Source organism: Parus major, chromosome 14 (genome assembly GCF_001522545.3).
Source record: "Parus major isolate Abel chromosome 14, Parus_major1.1, whole genome shotgun sequence".
NCBI classification, from domain to species: domain Eukaryota; kingdom Metazoa; phylum Chordata; class Aves; order Passeriformes; family Paridae; genus Parus; species Parus major.
In genome coordinates this window covers 6822725-6840719 of record NC_031783.1, presented here as the reverse complement: position 1 = coordinate 6840719, position 17995 = coordinate 6822725, and the positions used below count along the sequence as shown (strand labels likewise).

General features: G+C 39.6%; 1 protein-coding gene and 1 long non-coding RNA gene across 2 annotated transcripts in view; one reads left to right on the top strand and one right to left on the bottom strand.

Annotated features, from left to right (window-relative positions):
* The window catches only part of SHISA9 (shisa family member 9), a 174775-nt gene extending 158847 nt beyond the window's left edge, over positions 1-15928 (top strand). Inside the window, exon 4 of the mRNA XM_015643271.3 lies at positions 13302-15928. Within this exon, the coding sequence (XP_015498757.1) occupies positions 13302-13669 (368 nt within the window). The 3' untranslated portion in view covers positions 13670-15928. The remainder of the gene's footprint in view (positions 1-13301) is intronic.
* LOC117245147 overlaps positions 1-17995 on the bottom strand; it is a 72897-nt gene that overhangs the window by 5080 nt on the left and 49822 nt on the right. Inside the window, exon 2 of the long non-coding RNA XR_004499450.1 lies at positions 564-792. This is a non-coding gene — a long non-coding RNA (uncharacterized LOC117245147). The remainder of the gene's footprint in view (positions 1-563; positions 793-17995) is intronic.

The following is a 17995-nucleotide window of genomic DNA, read 5'->3' as shown; positions in this document are numbered from 1 at the left end:
GTCACTCAGCTGCTGGAGAGGTTTACAAACATGCAAGTATAAATTGAGAATACAAATATTTCTACAGTTTAACATGATTTTCTATTTCTTTCATAAATTTTCTTCTTCACTTCTCACTCACACACACACACAAACATTTGAGGATCTGACTGGGCATTGTCAAGAAAAAAAGAAATAAAAATACAGTGGACAGCATTCCTTCCTGAAACCCAGAAAGCCTTCCCTGATGCTGGGAGTTGTTAGTCTCCTGTGGGATTAAATTAGATCTAATTGATTTGATATAGTGAAGCTAGGAGGATATAATTGGCAGCAGACCCACCATCGCATCTTCGAGTCTACAGCTCCCAGCATTTCTTGAAGCTGCACAGTTCTTTGATCCCAGAGGAAACATTAGACTGTGATCCAGCTCTGCTTGCTGTTGCAAAACTGTAAAGTGAGATTCTGCAAATATGGCACTCAGAGAATAAATATCTCCTGGTTAGGTCCCTGCAGAAAGTAGTGTGGCCACAAGTGTGCCCAGGCAGCAACTCCCCCAGAAAGGTGAAGTGTATGAGCAAACTGACCTGGTCCTGTGTCCTCTGTGCACAGAGAAGGATCCAAAGGGAACAACACCCTGAGGTTACCTCTGGGCTCTTTGAACCATCTTCTTGTCTGATGGGAAATTTGTTTCTGCCTTCTCCCGAGCTTCAGACCTTCAATTTCCATAGAAATGACTGTAACTCTGTGCTGGTACAAGATCTGACTCTCACCATGAGACTCTATACCATTCCCTGTAGTTCATTGTGCTCTGGCCTGGAAAGAAACACTGTAATTGGAAAAAAGGAAACACACAACATGCCTGCCATGCATTCATGGGGTTGACACAGTCTACTTTTAGAAAAAAGCAGAACTACAAATTTATTTGACACGATATGTTTGTATTAATTTACTTTCCTATACTAATCACACTGTTACACTGAGAGGTAAATAGTCATGTTTCTTTGGAAGGCTTAAAAAGGAATTGTGCTTTCTTTTCAAAGACAAAATAAATTTTTAGTTACCACTTCCAAAAGCAGTTACACAAAGATGGATCAAAAAAATCTGGAACATAGGAGTATCTCACTGGATTTAACATCACGAAAAACTGACAGGGAAGCACAGATTAAAGTATCACTTGTAATATCCAGAGGGTGATTCAGATAATTATTTCATATATCCAGAGGTATGTTCTGTGTCATAAATAATGCTCGACTAGGCGATCTGCCCAATTCAACACTGGAACTACAGATCTGGCTCGAGGAAGTGTGACATAAAAGCTGGGTATCTTTATTATTATTATTTACTCAGCCCAGTGTGGCTAGAGAATTTGAAGCTTTAGAGTGTTCATTTGTTAGGGAAGTCTTTCATATTTTAATCTTCACTTCTACTTCAGGCAGAAAAGCTGAGCAGCACTCAGGAGCAAGCCTTGCTTTACCAATCCCCCTGCCAGCGCCTTCTCTCAGCCTTCCCATTCCCCAGCCAGAGGAAGTAGAGCATTGCTTGTTTCACTCACGTCTTCTGATGAAACCCAGCAAATTTCACAGCCTGCCCAGTGCATGCAGATGAAATTACAAGACCTTTTCTTGCTTCCACTAAATAATTTAATTATTTTCTCTGCTGCTTATCCAATTGGTTTCTGATACCCACAGGCACACTGTCATAGGTAAATATTAAATGCTTGGAGAATCTTGATCAAAATATTTTCCTGTTTTATCATCTGGAACACTCATTTCTCCTTCCAGTGAAGTACTCATGTTTTAATTATAAATGTGGCATTTGTGCAGAGCCTCAGTATTTTGAACTAAATCATCCACTTTGCTGACATTCTTTTTCGGCTTTTTTAAAAAACAATATTTTACTGTAAAATCTACAGGAGGATATTCTTTCTGAGGATGGGGAATTGTGCTCTAAGCATTCAGACTTCCAAGCAGCCATTGCCCATTCCACCCTTTGGCAAACAGACAGATTTGTGAACTTTGGGGATATGTTGGTCTTGGCAGAAGCAACATTATGGCAGGTGGAAGGAAACTGCAAATAGTCCTTCTTTTAAAAGAAACAGTTTAGGACCAAAATAGGATTCTCTTAAACACTGTCATCTATGTTGGTTCTTTTCTTAGACTTTAGCAACACCCTGAACTTGTGAAAGAAAGGAAATGTGACCATGAGGTGTACTTAGTTTAGGTTTAAACTTTCAACTTCTAGTTCTGTGGGTTGGACTCACACCTAGTAATTGGTTTCTCTGAACTTGGCCCATTCCCTGGTTTTGTAATGGCTGAAAAATATTCATAAGAATTTATTAAATTTTAACCTATTTTTCATGACAAAAGAGCAAATTCAAATCTGTGCATCCAAGTTCTTGTTCTTGATGTTGATATTCTTGGCACCTGTTCTCCCTACCACAGAGGAAGAGCCTCTTTCTTTTTATTAGCAGCACATTAAAATAGAGAAAACTAAATCGTCACCAATCATTCATAAAAGTTCAACTTATAAACACCATTCCACATTCTATCAGTTATGCACCATAGAGAACTCATACCCTCTCACCAAAAATTAGGCTGGTTTTCTGGAAACTAATTGTTTTTAAAGATCTTTATTATGTGATAATGAATCAAAATGAAACAAAAATTTATTTTCTCATTTTTGTGAGACATAATGGAGAGATCTAAAATAAGAGTACCAGAAACCCAGCTGACTGCTAGAGAATGGGGGTTTTGTTGTTTTTTGCTTGTCTTTTGGCCTTGAAGGTAGAGCCTTCAGAGGAAACAAGCTTACAGTAACCAGGTTTATTTCCATCCATGGGGATCAGTGGCAGCCCCAAGAAAACAAGTAAATCTAAATCAAGCATGGGTTATTCCAAAGTACTTTTATGAAATGCTGATGAATTATGCATGATATTTTTTTACACATTAAGTGATGTGAAGACATGAGTGAAACTTTATGCTCAGGCAATAAAAGTGAGCCAATAAAAACAAGGCTCAGCTCACGCAATGACAAAGCCTAACAATGCTGAGTATTTTCACTTGCAGCCCTTCCTAAACATCTCTCTCTGTAACTATTTTATTTTGCAATATAAACATACTTCTCATTCTGCAATGCAAATTTTTTTATCAATTATTTAAGCGTAGTGATTTATCCTAAAGGTATGAAAACAACTGTGAATATTTGCAGACAAATAAACTGTGGCATCCCAACTCAAATCTAGATTTAATCTGAAGTGTGGCTTTTACCAGCTCCCACCATGAAGCCTACACATTGCACTCCTTGCTCTTAATGTACTCCACACATTTTTCCCTCTGGACTGTTAGCTCTGTAGGTAATGTATGACAATCTTTGCAGGAGGAGTTTCATAGCTGTGTTCAACATGGGATATGACGTTTTAAGACCTTTCAGCTTTGTACATGGATATATGTCAAAAGCAGAGTGCAGCGTACTTCAGGATTACCTATGAACAGAAAAGATAGTAAGACAACTGATAGGAGAATGAATCCCTTATTAACAATATCATATAAAAAGCAGCAATTATCTGTCTGCTGTTTTGATTCTGCAAAAGAGGCTCTAAAGACACTAAATGTGTTTTTAAGAAATTGCACATATAAAAGTCACAGAGACCATTCCTTTATTCATACACATTCATACTATAATAACAAAGAGCTTGAGGCATGGAGGGAGAAAGAGCAGGAACATGATTTGCAATGCACAGTTAATTTCTGCTGAAGTCCTTCCCCAACAGATTATTTGAAGAAGAATAAGGGGGGAAGAGAAGCTGAAAAAAAAAATTCTGATATGTAGTAGTTAAGATACTGCTGCATAAAAGAAAATCCCTACAAAGATATAATTTGGTTCTATTCTAAGGAAAATCTAAAGTACAACAGGTAGTTTTTGAAGTGGGAAGGTTTGCAAAGATTTCTAGGCTATGGAAGGTGCTACTGTGGAGAGCAACCAGGGCCCTGCCACAGGGGAGGAGGCAGAGCTGCTGCTCAGCACTGCTGCTGCTCACTCTCACCAGCAATTGATATGATTGCAATTCCTGGAGAAAAGGGGAGAGAGGAGCTGTACACTGCTCTGTGACTGCAGTCTGGTGTGTCACTATTAACTATTCATGGCAGGGAGCTGCATTTCCAATTCTTCCTGGGCTGGCTGTCAGTCACTGATGCTGCTGCCTTACGTGAGGGCTCTGCTCAGAGCAGGCACCACTTCTGCTCTGCCTTGGACTTGGCCCAAGCTGCAGGAAAACCTGAAGAAACTCATTTTCTTCCGACAGGGCAAGTTTGGGAATTGCCAGGCAACACGAGCTCCTTTCAGTTTGACACACATCTCTGGTTTGGAAATCTCTGGCAACCATGCTCAAGAGTTTAATGATACAAGTGCCATCAAGTCTCAAAAGAGGAAGACAGGAAAAGAAGAAAAGGAGAAGAAAAATCCAGAACTCAATATGTATAAGTATAGTGACGAAATTACTTCATTCTCTTTTTTCCTCCTGAGAAAAAAGTATAAAAGATAACTTTCTAATAGAAACAACTTATGCCAGAACCATTTTGGAAAAAAAAAATCAACTTCAATGCAGAAAAATTACTGAAAATCCTTTCAAATTAAAGCAGTTAAGAAACAGATCAAATAAAAATAAATTAGGCAAAAAATAGCTATTACATCAGTGGGACTTATTTTTTTAATTTAACCAGTACCATTCAAAAAGCCTGTAGGCCTTTCTTCATGTTGAGAAATAATAGTGTAAATCTAGTATGATGGCAGTTGAAAGGCATAAAATTGCAAGCTTATTTCAGCACTAAAACCACATGTTAATTACATGTTCAGACAATTAATTTGGTTCTCTGTGTTCTCATGTAGCTTCCTATGTTATCACATCTGGTATTTGCAGCTCATCTGTAGCTGATTCAGACATATGTATAAGAGTCATAACCAGCAGGATACTGAAAGAAACAAAAATATCAATCAAAAGTATTAAAATTGAGAACAAAATTGAGCACACAGAAGAATGCCAACAGCGACTTGTGAGAAGAAAATTCAATTACGTTCATGCTAAGAACAGTTATTACAAATAAATGTGGTCAGGAATAGCAGAGCTTTTTCAGTCAATGTTAGATAAGGTAAATTGACACCTGAAGGAAAACCAAACAGGCTTTTTAGATGCCAACCCTCCTGCAGAAGATGGAGAACTCTGTCCTGCCCCGGGTTCCCCCTGTGTGCAGCAGCCAGGGCAGCGCCCCTGTGTGCAGCCCCCCAGCAGCAAAGCACCCCTGAGCAGGCTGCTGGGGACCCTGGCTGAAGGAGACCCTGGCTGAAGGAGACCCTGGCTGAAGGGAGCCCTGGCTGAAGGAGACCCTGGCTGAAGAGAATCCAGGCTGCAGGAGAAGGGCTCTGGGCACTCAGCACTGCTCGCTGCTCCTCCAAAAGCACAGCGAGCATCCCCTGCAATCCTTAGGAGGCTCCGTCCTTAAACAAACGGGAGGTCCTCACCAACCAAAAAAGGTTACAAACAATTTTGTATTGTTGTTGATGTATGGAAGCATTGCAAAACTTCTGACACAATCAGATTTACCCTGAGAAGCATTAACAACCAGCTAGTGAAAAAGCGAGCAAGATTACTGGAGGAAGAAGTGGAAGAAGCCTTTTAAGCAAAATCTCCTAATGTTAACCTCTTTGGCTTTGGACAGCAATTTTAGAAAGCAAACCAAACCCTCCTTTCCTAAATCAGTTTATGCTGCAGTCATGCTTTATTCAGAAGTTAAGCATGACAGCATGATTCCTTAGGTTGTTTCTATTTCAAAAGTTTTCATACCATATATAAGGTTTCCAGTAAAAAAAAAACCCTGATAAATATGCTTAAATGAGATAAAATGAAATAAATATTTCACAGTAGCACTTTTCATATTTATTTGCCATTGTAGATGCCATGAAAGCCACAAGCTTAGAGCCTTTAGGAAAAAAGATATTGAAAAAACAGATTTACACTTATAGGACAGCCACTGGCTGCATTTTCAAAGAGAAGTCAGAGATTTAAATACATAATTCTCTTAGACTTCTTTTACAATTTCATCCCTTGGATCAAGAATAGAATTGGTGCTCTTACTTCCTTCTAAAATTTATCACTCATTGTACAATACAGAACCAACAATTTAGCATGTTGGTGCTTGAATTTAAAATGTTAAATCACTTGAGGATAGAACCAAGCAGTGTGATCTTTGTCTGTCTGCATGCAACAGATTTCGGGTTCCCTGAAAACATTTACAATTCTAATGTTAATTTAACATGAATCAGTCACCATTTGTTTCCAGGTTAACAGAGCCTGTACTCTGGTTAGTCAGAAAATGTCTTGTTTTTCTTATACTGGTTAGATTCAAGTATCTGCATGCCACCGGTCCCTAGGTTAGGCAGAATGTCTGGAGTGTGTATGGCTGGAGTATTTTGATCAAAACCAAATGACAATATCACTGTAGCACTTTGCAAAATTGAATCATAAATATTTCAATTTAATACTATGTAAATCAATGCAGGCAAGTATACAAAGCCCAGCTGGAAAATCTGTTTTACATGTCCAAGGAGGAACCTGCCTAAACTCACACAGTAAATAAACATTTTGAAAAAGAGAAAATAAAAAACAGTCTTTGCAGTGCTGTGCTTTTTGGCATGTTGTCAGAAGAGGGGCACTTCTGCTCCCAGACATGTGGCTGTTCTTGTATTCCAGGGAATGACAAGCCTGCTCTGGTGGAGCACACATCCTGTGTGATAATTGAGCAGTTCAGCAGGATCTGTCCCAGTGTTCCCAGCCAGGCAGCAGACTTTGCTGTGGGGGTTAAAGAGCAGTGCTGAGACTGGAGGCTTCACTTACCCAGTCTAATTACATTCCTATCTCAAATCATTCCTAATGTGTCTCAAAACCCAGAAATATTCTGGCCTCCTCAGCCTTTCATAAACTGTCATGAAAATAATCGAAATAAGAGAAGAAATACTTGGGCCCACATATTTCTCTTTTTTCATGTCTCATATCTTGAAATAATTTTATTTCACTGGGAAAACAAAATGTAGTCTTGTGTCTGGAGGTGGACAAGCTCTTTTCAAACAATGTCTGAGAAGAAAAGGTTGATATGGTTTGTCTTTTCATGCTTGGCGTCTCTCCAGATCACTGTAAGAAATCAGTAAATAGATGAAGTTATGGTAAAGGGGGTCAAGAGAGGAATAACACTGAGCCACAAAAAGTAGGTTCTACAAAACTTATGTGGGGTTTGATGCATTATGTGTTTTTCTTTACCTCTGTCAGTAGTAGGAAATAAAAACCATGGGAAAGAATTCAAAGATGTAAAATAGTCTTCATTTTCAGAATGTCTTGAATAAAGGCAAAATGGTATTAAAAAAAACCAAAATGGTATCTAGGACAAAAATCAATGCAGGCCACAAGCTGAATTCTGAGTTTTCAAAACTCAAAACAAGAATGAGAAGGAGGGCTGCAATAGTTTTAAATGGCATTTACCCTTTCCTGAAATTTAGTATTCCCCCAACTTGAATAGTGCCACCCCAGTGCCTATGAAATGAGAACAGTGACCAGCCATGAAATAATCACACTCCCTCCTCTTGGCCACAGGCAGATCTCTCACATCATCCTGCCCATTCCCCATTCTGTCAACAGAATCCTATCTAGTTGAAATTTCCCCACACAGTCTGTTTTCCAACCCACTTCATATTATGCAGAGCAAATTCTTCTATGGTTCATGATAGTTTTTGAGCCCCTAAATTCAAAACATAGGTCATTTGTTTTATTTGTTTTTAAACATATTTGTTTTATTGTATGGAAGACATTTTTCTGTGAACTTCTTGGATCCAATTCACACCTAAGGGCAGCTAATACCACCTCTATCTGTGTGAGTTTTTGCCCCTCACCCAAGAATAAACTTGTGCTAGTGTACAAATGATGCTTCTTTGATTTTCTGATGAAATCCTGCAAGAACTCTCACACAGAGCTGGTTTATGTTCTGGAAGCCTTTGAACATATTGTCTTAGATGCTAGCTTGGAAAAGCAAATGAATAAGCAATCACACATTCGGAAAGGATCAACAGCACCACCAGAGGCAGCAGCCCAGTATTTCCCCGGGCAAAATTCTCATGTGTGTGTGTCAGGATTCATTACCCTTCTGTCCTTCCTTGAATTTTCACTTCCATTACTTAGAGAAATATAAGTTTTCCACAGCTTCAGGTAATGACACCATGGTCTCAGCAATCCCGTGGCTGAGGGAGCAAAGCCTTGTTACAAACTGCTGTATATTACACAGGGACAGCCTCCCAGAGAAACCTCCCACAAACAGGCACTCACTTCATTTCAGCTCTAATCTGGTGTGTCACTTAGCAATTCCTGTCCTGTCATCAGCACTTTCCACTGCCTTGCTTCTGCATCTCTTGCCCATTTGAAATACAGTCTTTTTTTGCTAGAATAAAGCTCTGCATTTCACGAACTAGTTCTTAAAATACGTCCCAATAACAAACAATTCTGTAAACATGTAGTGGGAAACAGTGTCCCTACATATTTTTGTAGCTTCTGACTGTGACTGTAAGCTCACATATAAGTTTTGATCTAGGATTTTGTTTTTGGTTTTTTAGTGTCTTTAGAGTTTTTATAAGGGCTCACTCCTTTGTGGATTCTCTTCTTTCACTTCAGAAGCTTCTTCCCACTCCTAGGTGCCTATTTTCACAAAAGCTCTAGGACAGAATTGTCTTTCAGAATTCTGCACTCTCCCACAGCTGTAAGAAGTGGTGTGAGTATTCAGAGCCATGTTATGGACCCACAGATAAGAGCATTGTCAGTAAGGAAAAGAGTTAAAACCCCCTGTAATATTTTACAAGGAAAAGTAACCATTCACAATGATAAGGCATGGCCACATGACTCTATGCCACAAGTATTTACACAGTGACATTGAAGACTATTTAAACTGGGGAATAGAACATGACATAGTTTCAGGGCCACCTCTCAAATAGAGTTTATAGTCAAATAATCTGAGAAATTCTGGCCCTTTGGCAGTCACAAGGATTCTTGCTACTGATATTCAAGAAAAAGCATTTTCATCCATGGTATTTACTTGGTAAGAGACTCGCTGGTTTCCATGCTTTAATTACACAACTATGGATTATGGAGAAAGATGTGAGACTTCCACGTCATGCCAGGGTCAAACTTAAGGTTGGAGAAAAATTCATATTTCAACATTTTTTTCCAGATGAACAGTAAAACAGTAACTAAATTTATGGGTGCAGGACCTTAAAGAAGTAAAAGCCTTACAGAAATATTGAAACTGAGACCATCTTTATAATTAGTTACCAAGAAGAAGGGTCACAATAATACTTGGAATTAAAGCCCTTCTTCTATTATTATTTGGCAATGTTTCAATTATAATTCTTTACTCCTTTATCAAACACAACAGATATCTTTAAATCATTTGTTTACTGATCAAAATACAGAAGCCAATGCAAAAGGCACTTCTATAGCACCTTTAATCCAAAATCTCAGAATACTCTACAAGTAGCAATTCAACTTCCTAACACAACTACCTCCTCCAATATGCTAACAGCTCATTTTACAGCAGGTGAAACCAAGGCAGAGGGAAGTTGAGTCATGTACCTAAGGTCACATAAAAAATCCATCCTCTAACTCCAAAATATCTCTTTGGATGTTTAAAGTCCACAAAATATTTATAGGGTCTGCTTAAGAAGAAAAACAAACTCCCTCAGATTCACAGCTGACTTTTAAAGTAGTTGGCTTCAGGGTACTATTAATACACTTTTCTTGGTAGAACATTTGTTACAAAACTGTGCTCAGTATTGCTCTTCTGAATCCTTTCTGCTTTGAGATTGGAAAGTAAAAAAACCTGTTCCTATACTGTAGTAGCATCAGGTCACTCACATGGGGCACAGCCCACTGCTATTAGGAAACCTGCATGAAAGAGCAAGGATGGTGTTAAGAGTTGCCAAAAGCCCTCTTGAACAACTGAATAGTTCAGTTTTATCACTGCTGATTTTGTTCCTATTTGCTCCAGGGTATCTCCTCCCCCCATTTCTGTGCCTGTGCCTACGTGCACACCTGCACGTGCAAGCAGAAGGCAAACAGGATGAAGAGAGGTTAAAACATCCAGCACAGGGCTGCCTTTCACTGCCAGCACTGAACTCTGAGGCACAGGGAAGAGTCTTCAGGCAAAGCGTTACTTGATCAGGACAAACACAAACAGCGGCTCTCCCACACTGGCACTGCCACACAAAACAAGAAATCAGCCTCTTGGCAGCTGTTTGCCAGCTTTCTGCTTGACTTTGCTGATGAGGATTTACAGTTCACATCTTGGTTTGTTTTCATCAAACCCAGTTTCCAGAGAAACTGGAAAGTTGAGAAGTCCCTCGAAAGGGACTATGGACTATATTAATTAAAGCAAATTAAATGGAACCAAATTTACAGAATTAGTCATTTCACTTTCTCTGTGGTTTTCCACAGAAACAAAGGGTTTAAAATCTGACATTATAACATGGCATAAACAAGAGCAAAACCAACTTCAGACATGTCAGTGGCACAGTCCTTGTGAGGCTGATTTCTTCCTACCTGTTTCAACAGTGAAGGTCTTCTTTACATACAACAGAAATACAATTTTCTCTTCTGTAGGACACCATCCTTGGTGTGATTGGAGATCTGAGTAGCACATCTAACATCTGGTAAAATTCAGAGACCCAGGAGCATTGCAGTGGGAAAAGGTGCAAGTGAGAAAAAAATTAATAGAAACTAAGGATGTAGCTTGAACTTGTTGTGACCTCAAAGCGAAAAATGGCAGGAAAAGCCAGGCAATAAAAATATGTGCAATTTGTGGTCGTTATTTACATAGCTGCATCACCACTGCTATTTCTAGAAAAAGAAGTCATTATTTACCTTGCAGCTGATTAAAGATCTTGGCTACAGAAGACAAATTGCTGCAACATAACTAAGATAAAATTAAAACTACAAACTTACACATTAACTTTATTCTTATGTTAGATTAGCTAAGTTTTTAAATTTTGTATGCAAATTAAACTAATTTAAATGTGAAACAGGCATACAAATGTATCTCTGGACATAATTAACTGTGCTGAATTTAAATTATATAAGCTAGTGTGACTTCTCATAAATAGCCAAGGTCTAAGTCATACGACATGGAAACTGTCTCCCCTAAGAGCTGGCCTGCAGTGCCTTTGATGTAAAAATTTATAAAAGACTTCTGTGAATATTCACAGTGACTTTTCTGCAACCATTTTTTTCAATTAATGATAACAGATTAATGAGATAATAGCAATGCAAATGCATTTCTACCCTGTTTTTATTCATAATGGTTCTGTGACATACAGAGAATATTAGCAAATTAAAAGGACAAGCCACATGTAGAACTGGAAACAGCTCTTTCAGGGAGAAATAGGTACAACTTCTTGATTATTCAGATTACAGCTCTCTAAATGAAACAACTCACTCCAAAATCAAAGCAGAACTTCACAGTCTCTCTTTGTAACACATGACAGGTCTATCAGCAATTGCAACTGCACACCCTGGGCTGAAATGAGAGCAGGCCATTATCTACATGCTGTGATTAGTTTCGTTTCAGAAGACACCTGTATGCTATAGAAAAGCATTCACTCAATGACTGAAAAAGGAAACAGATGGAGTTGGGTAAAACACACAAAGCCCAGTCTGACAGCACAGAAATGAGCAATTTCAGTCCATTGGAGAGGAAACACCTCTTTAATGACAAAATTAAGGATTTAAGAGCATAGTCCACTTGCACAGTCATTTATACAAAAAATGTCATGAGATAATAAATAGTAACTGCTTTTGGTAATATTCCTCCCTGTTGAGGGGCCAGGACAAGGGGGATGTACAACTGAAGCCTGATCTTGAAGATTAATATGGTGCTCCTGGGACTTTCCCTGTCTTGCATAAAAATCCAGTTCAGAACTAGAGACAAGGAGGAAATTCAAAGTGCAACAAAAGCCTCCTAGGAATACTTGGGTGAGAGCAGAAAAGGGAAGCTACAAAAAACAGTGCAGGGAATTAAAAACCTCATGAAGGGTGGAAGAACTGAGCTGTACAGACAGCTACATGTACTTCTTTTCAGAGAAATCTTATGTAGCACGGCTTCAAGGAAAATGGATGGATCCAGCCAGGGCAGAAGTCAAATCCAGGCTGACACAATATATATTCCAAGCACACCACTGCTGATTAACACAGTGCCAGCTGATCTATGTATTTGGCACTATCTTAAATGAACACCCAAATTTTTGAAGGGGGAAAATAAACACTCTTTACATAAAAGGAAAGATCTTAAAAATGAAATTCAGTTAAGCTTTCCTTAAACCTCAGTCTCAAAATTGAAATTAGTTGTCAGATTGCTGCAGAATGTCTTTAGCTTCCTAAGCGTGGTTCATACTTTCAAGCAAGGCCAAATAAATGCCAGTAATAACAACAAACTTGAGCAAAAGCGTGCACTGGAAGACACTTGCCTAGGAAATTACAGAGGGCAGAATTCTGATATGAGAACTGCAATGCAGTATTTGTTGGCAGGGCTGTTGCTGTATTTCTTAGTGGCACTGACCCCAGAAAATGATGTTGGAGCCTGGAATTTAGGATTTTCATGGTCTGTAAAATCACAGGGTAAATGCCCAACCTTCAACAACCCAAAGTATTTTCAGCCCCATAAAGCATTAGTGAACTTCCAATCATTTAGGAGAACAGATCCCATTCTTAACATTGCCCTGAGGCATTAGTGAACAAAAACATCTCCACCTCATCACACACCACCAGACCTTGCAGCTGGCTGGGTTAAACACCCACGAGTCACTTTGCATTTAAAGGGATGTGCTCTCACACACCAATGCAACCCAGGATGCCGCAGTATTCCCAGGAAAACCTGTGTACTTCTGTAGGCTTCCCAAATTTCCCACGCTATGTGACATGAACAGCGATGAGATTCATAGGACTTCTCCCTATAATGTAAATGTCAACACAACCTGAGTGATTTGGGGAAGGGACAGTCTTTTCTTCAAGGGCAACAGGGTTTTGTCTGCATGTATGAAAGCCTGGCACAATAGCACCTGAAACTCTGTTCAAGAGGGAAAATAAGGGCCGGGAGGTGGTGTGCACTGCTCTTACTGATGTACCTGTGAATGTTCTGGTCTGCAGATGGAACTGCAAGTAGTGTAAGACCTACTGTAAACTGTTCACCATTTTTCTTGTGTCCAACTGATTCTTTTTGTCCCCTCCCTCTTTTGACCCCAAATAGCTGACAAAGTCAACGATGACTTCTACACCAAGCGCCGACACCTGGCCGAGCTGGCTGCCAAGGGGAGCCTGCCCCTCCACCCGGTGCGCCTGGACGACGAGAGGGCCTACACCATCGACAGCGGGCTCACCCGACAGAACGGGAAATCCCGCATGGGGAAGATACACACACACCCCCTGGGCTACAACTCCCACTACAAGACCTGGGATCCCAACGACCCGTCCCTGAGGCGGCAAGCGTTCACAAACAAGGGCAAGCACGGCATGGGAGACCCGACGCTAAGTGACCCGCTGACCACCCGGAGCCAGCACTACTTGGGCCCACAGCCATACTTCATAACCAACAGCAAGACAGAAGTAACTGTTTGAGTTTGTTTTCTTTCTCTATTTTTTTTTTTTCTAATGAAATCCTTTAAAAACCACACACAAATATATACACAACACAAACACTCAACTGAAAGGCAAAAAAAAAAAAAAATTAAAAATATGAAATCAAAAAAAAAGAGGAAACAGAAGGAAGGAACTTCCACCTTGGACACTCTTGGTATCCAGCCAGCTGTAGGCTGAAGAGTGGGTTAATACCATTCAGCAATACACACTGAAGGTTGAATTATAAACTCCATTTGTATTTCACAATGGAACACAAACCCTTGTGACTAAATTTTTTTACTTGAAACTAAAATCCATGATGAGAAGTAGCACAATCTAGAGAAACTTTATGTCTGCTTAAACATTTACACTATGTTCCTGCCTTGAGACAGAGGAAGAGAGAGAGAAAAATGTACTGTAATATATTATTTCAGAGAGGAATTTTGTATAAAACCTATTAATAATCACTAGACCTGTGAAAAACTGAGAGCAAACATCTTGGTACGATCCCTAACATCTATTATTGTACTTTCACACCATCCTATAGAGAACGCAAAAAATATATATACAATAAGGGGAAAAGACACTTTCACAAGGAATTTATGAAGACTGTTATGATTAAGAGAATATGGGACCTTTCTGGCTGGTAGAGGATTCTGCAGGATGATAACAGCAGAAGATTTCATTTCAGTTTACTTCGTTTGATTTGAAATTTTTTGGGAACCTCCAAAATAAGAAGAGACACTTCATATGACACAGAAAGCTGCTGGGGGAAAAAGGGCATCAGAATATTCCCTCTCAGTCCTCCTGTTTTCAGGCAGATGGTAACAAGTCTCACTTTGCAGACTGTCAGGATTTTTTCTTCACCTAAATGTTTTGCCTATCTTCAACTGCTTCAGACTGAAATTAAGCGTGGGTGGTGCCTTTACTGTATTACTATTGTTCGATGACAGTCTTGTTCTTCAAAGTGACCCCTCTGTTCCTTTAAGCTATTTCCTCATGTTTTGCTAAGGATGACAAGGGCTCTGCCCTGCTCAGCCTCCTCTGTTTGTTCTGAAAGGAAACTGGACTACATCTCCATGCAGTGGTTGCACAGTCAAGACTATTTAGTTAGCTCCTTCATTTTCCCAGTTTCAGCTTTTCCCCTCTAGTCTCTCATTTTGTATTTGCTTTTAGCCATGGTAGTTCTCTGTAGTTCAAGTAAATGTTATCTGGTATATTGTCTCTATCGTTTGGCTTTCTCTAGTGGCATTCCCTCTTGGTGGGCTGTGTGGTGGAAGAGGCTGGTCCAGCCTCAAACATCAGAGATCTGGGGTTAAACTAAATAAACAATTGGACTCATGGTCTTGGCTGTGATTCTAATGAGCAGGATGCCCTGTTTGTGTGAGTAAAACCACTCTTGAACTGGGCACTGGTAGCAAACTCACAGTCCTGGGCTTCAGCACATCCACAAAGAGACAGAATTGGGATGGGATGGCAGGCAATGCATTCAGTCTTTCAGTCAATTCCTGCCCTTCCCCCAACACAAGTCATTTGGCTAAATCCCAGCTAGCTGTCCGACTACAGTTGCATTCTCACCAGCTGTCAATTCTTCAGGAGATCAGGTCTGGAAGAGAATTCAGGGAGGAGAGAGAACTGTTATGTTGTAAGAAGAATTGGAGGTGGCATTTCTTACTCAACTGTCAGTGCTTCTGCTTAGTCAAGGATGCAAGGGCTAAGATTTTGAAATCTGGTTAAATAGAGATACCATTTTTTAGCTATATCAAGATTGATTTGCATCCTGAGAGCACCGGTATCTCTCCATAAGTGTGCTGCTAAATTTTATGATCATATGTTTTCAGACTATCAGAAGTGGACAAAGCCCACAAGACAAATACTTTGCACACAACCCAGACTCTCCACTATCTTACTTTTATTCCTTTAATCTTTATTGCCTTTACAACTGGCTGACTTAATTTGACCCTTTATGGAATGTTGCTGTTAATCCATATGCTTTAGATACACATTACAGCTGCACTCTAATTCACACAGGTTTCGTGTAACTTGAGCATATTTTATGTGGAAATATTTTAGTAACTGTATGTTCTGTAAGTAAACCCGTGTTAATACTTGTTAACTACAGAGTTTATGATACCAATAATACTTCCTACAATAAAATGTTTGTTTGTTTTTTAAGAATGTTTATTTGTAAACATATGTATTCACTATATTACTATGAATTTCTTACCTGGCAATAAAACTGATTCTAAGTGAATCCAACTTGCTGGCTCATTCTTAAACTTGTATCACTGGCCCAATTTGTGCATCTGAACTGAGATTTTGGAGCATCTCACTGTAGCCAGGGGGATTCATATCAGCACAAAGGATGGTTTACTTCTGCCAGTGTGAACAAGGGGCTCTTTGGAAATCAACTGCATGTTACCTGCATTATGGAGAAGCTGGGTGCTGCTTGAGGCTCCTTTCAGACCAAACCATCCTGTGTTTTTTGACTGCCTTTTACATGCAATGTAACACAAGATACACAGGGATTGCCAGCATTGCAGAGCTTCGTGTGCCCTGTAAGCCCCCAGGCACCACACACCTTGTGTCATTTGATCAGTTAATTAACATTTTGAGGAAAAACAAAAATATAAACATGCCCAAGGGCAGAGGCTTATCCTCATGAATGCATGGGAGTTTTGCAATAAGCTTCAGACATGTCCAAGGATTGCAACTACCCAGGGAGAGCAAATGAAACACTGATGTATACTGCTTCAAAAATTTTATATGTTCATTAGAGAAGATCCTGTAGACAACATCTGTGTACCAAGTCTGCTGGAAAAGCAAGTCCTTACAGGCTTTTAGTAGTGCTAATGGCTCGTAAAGCTGACAGAACCTTGGCAGAGGGTTTGGGTAGCTTGTTCTCCTTTCTTTGCTAAAATGATAGTGAATAAATTTCAGAAGAAGAAACAGGTAGTCAGGAAACCTAGCTTCAGAATCCACTTACTGCATGACCTGGTGCAAATTCTTTAGACAGTTTGTGAGCCTTTGGGAAAACATCAAAAGTCTCCAGGGTTAGAATTTTTTTTAGAGTAGAAAAATCTCATTTTCAATATGCGCCTTTATGGTACCAGAGCATTTCCCTGCCTCAGACACTAGTACAGAAACAACCCCCTTCTGCCATAGGGCTTAGCAGAGACATACGGAGTTCAGTTAGTGCCAGGAATATTCTGGGCAACCTTGCAGGCTGCAGGGAAGCCTGGGGAGCCCAGTGGAACACAAGCCTAACCTGCTGTAGCCACAACTTCCTGTTACAGCTCCACCACCAGCCCACCTATGCACATGTTGTTTCTAGCAGCAAATTCCTGACTGGAATCACAGATGGCAAAAGGGCCAAATGCCTTGCTAGCAGAAGTGTCTTGGCATAGCTTTTGTTCTTTCAGGTACATGAAAACCTCCAAAGAAAACTCACTGGAAAGTGATTTTGTGTTTCCACATTTTTTTTCTCTTATGACAGGCAGCCACCCTTTTGACACCACTAGCAAGAGTAGCACTGGGCTCCCATCAGCATTTCTGCCATAAGAGGAAATCTTTGATCTTAACAGAGATGCACTGACTACAAACAGAAAAGTGCACTGTCAAGAAAGGATGTTCCTGTACAGAGCTATGGAGTCTAAAAGCCCAAAGGCATCTGATTTAGGGCCTTTACCCTGGAAACATCTGTTCTCATGACTAAATCTTTAGAGCATGATCCTTAGCTTACACAAACTGAAGATGTGATGGCTTATATAGAGGATCAGGTCCCAAGAGATTTCACACTACGAGGTATCTCCTCGACTCACAACTTTAGATTTTAATAGATCTGGGAAAAGATTCATGCTTTGCTCTGTTCTTATAGAATGGTTATTGAATTTTGGGTACTAAATAAATAACCCTAGTCCACAAATCCCTTTTGCACACAATTCTGAGCACTTTATTTAATCCTGGTCTCTATACTTGAATACATGAAGGACTTCAGTGATAAATATAGTCTTCACTGTAATTATATCATCTTTCTATTTGGCATAGATAATTTTATTTTGCTAAAAGCAGTTATGACAGGCAATATTATTGTATTAAACTATATAATATCATATATCATCTGCTGCTGAAAATGTGATCATAGGATGAGTACCACATTACCAAAAAGTGAACATTTTTATTTTTATCAGTGGGAAAGTCATACAGCTCTATTTTGAAAAGCTTCTGTAAAAACTATCTTGGAATTCATGCTTCATGCTTTAGACATTTCCAGACTCAAATTTTGCTCAGCCTGCAAGCTAGGTGAGTCCTCATACCTGCCAACTT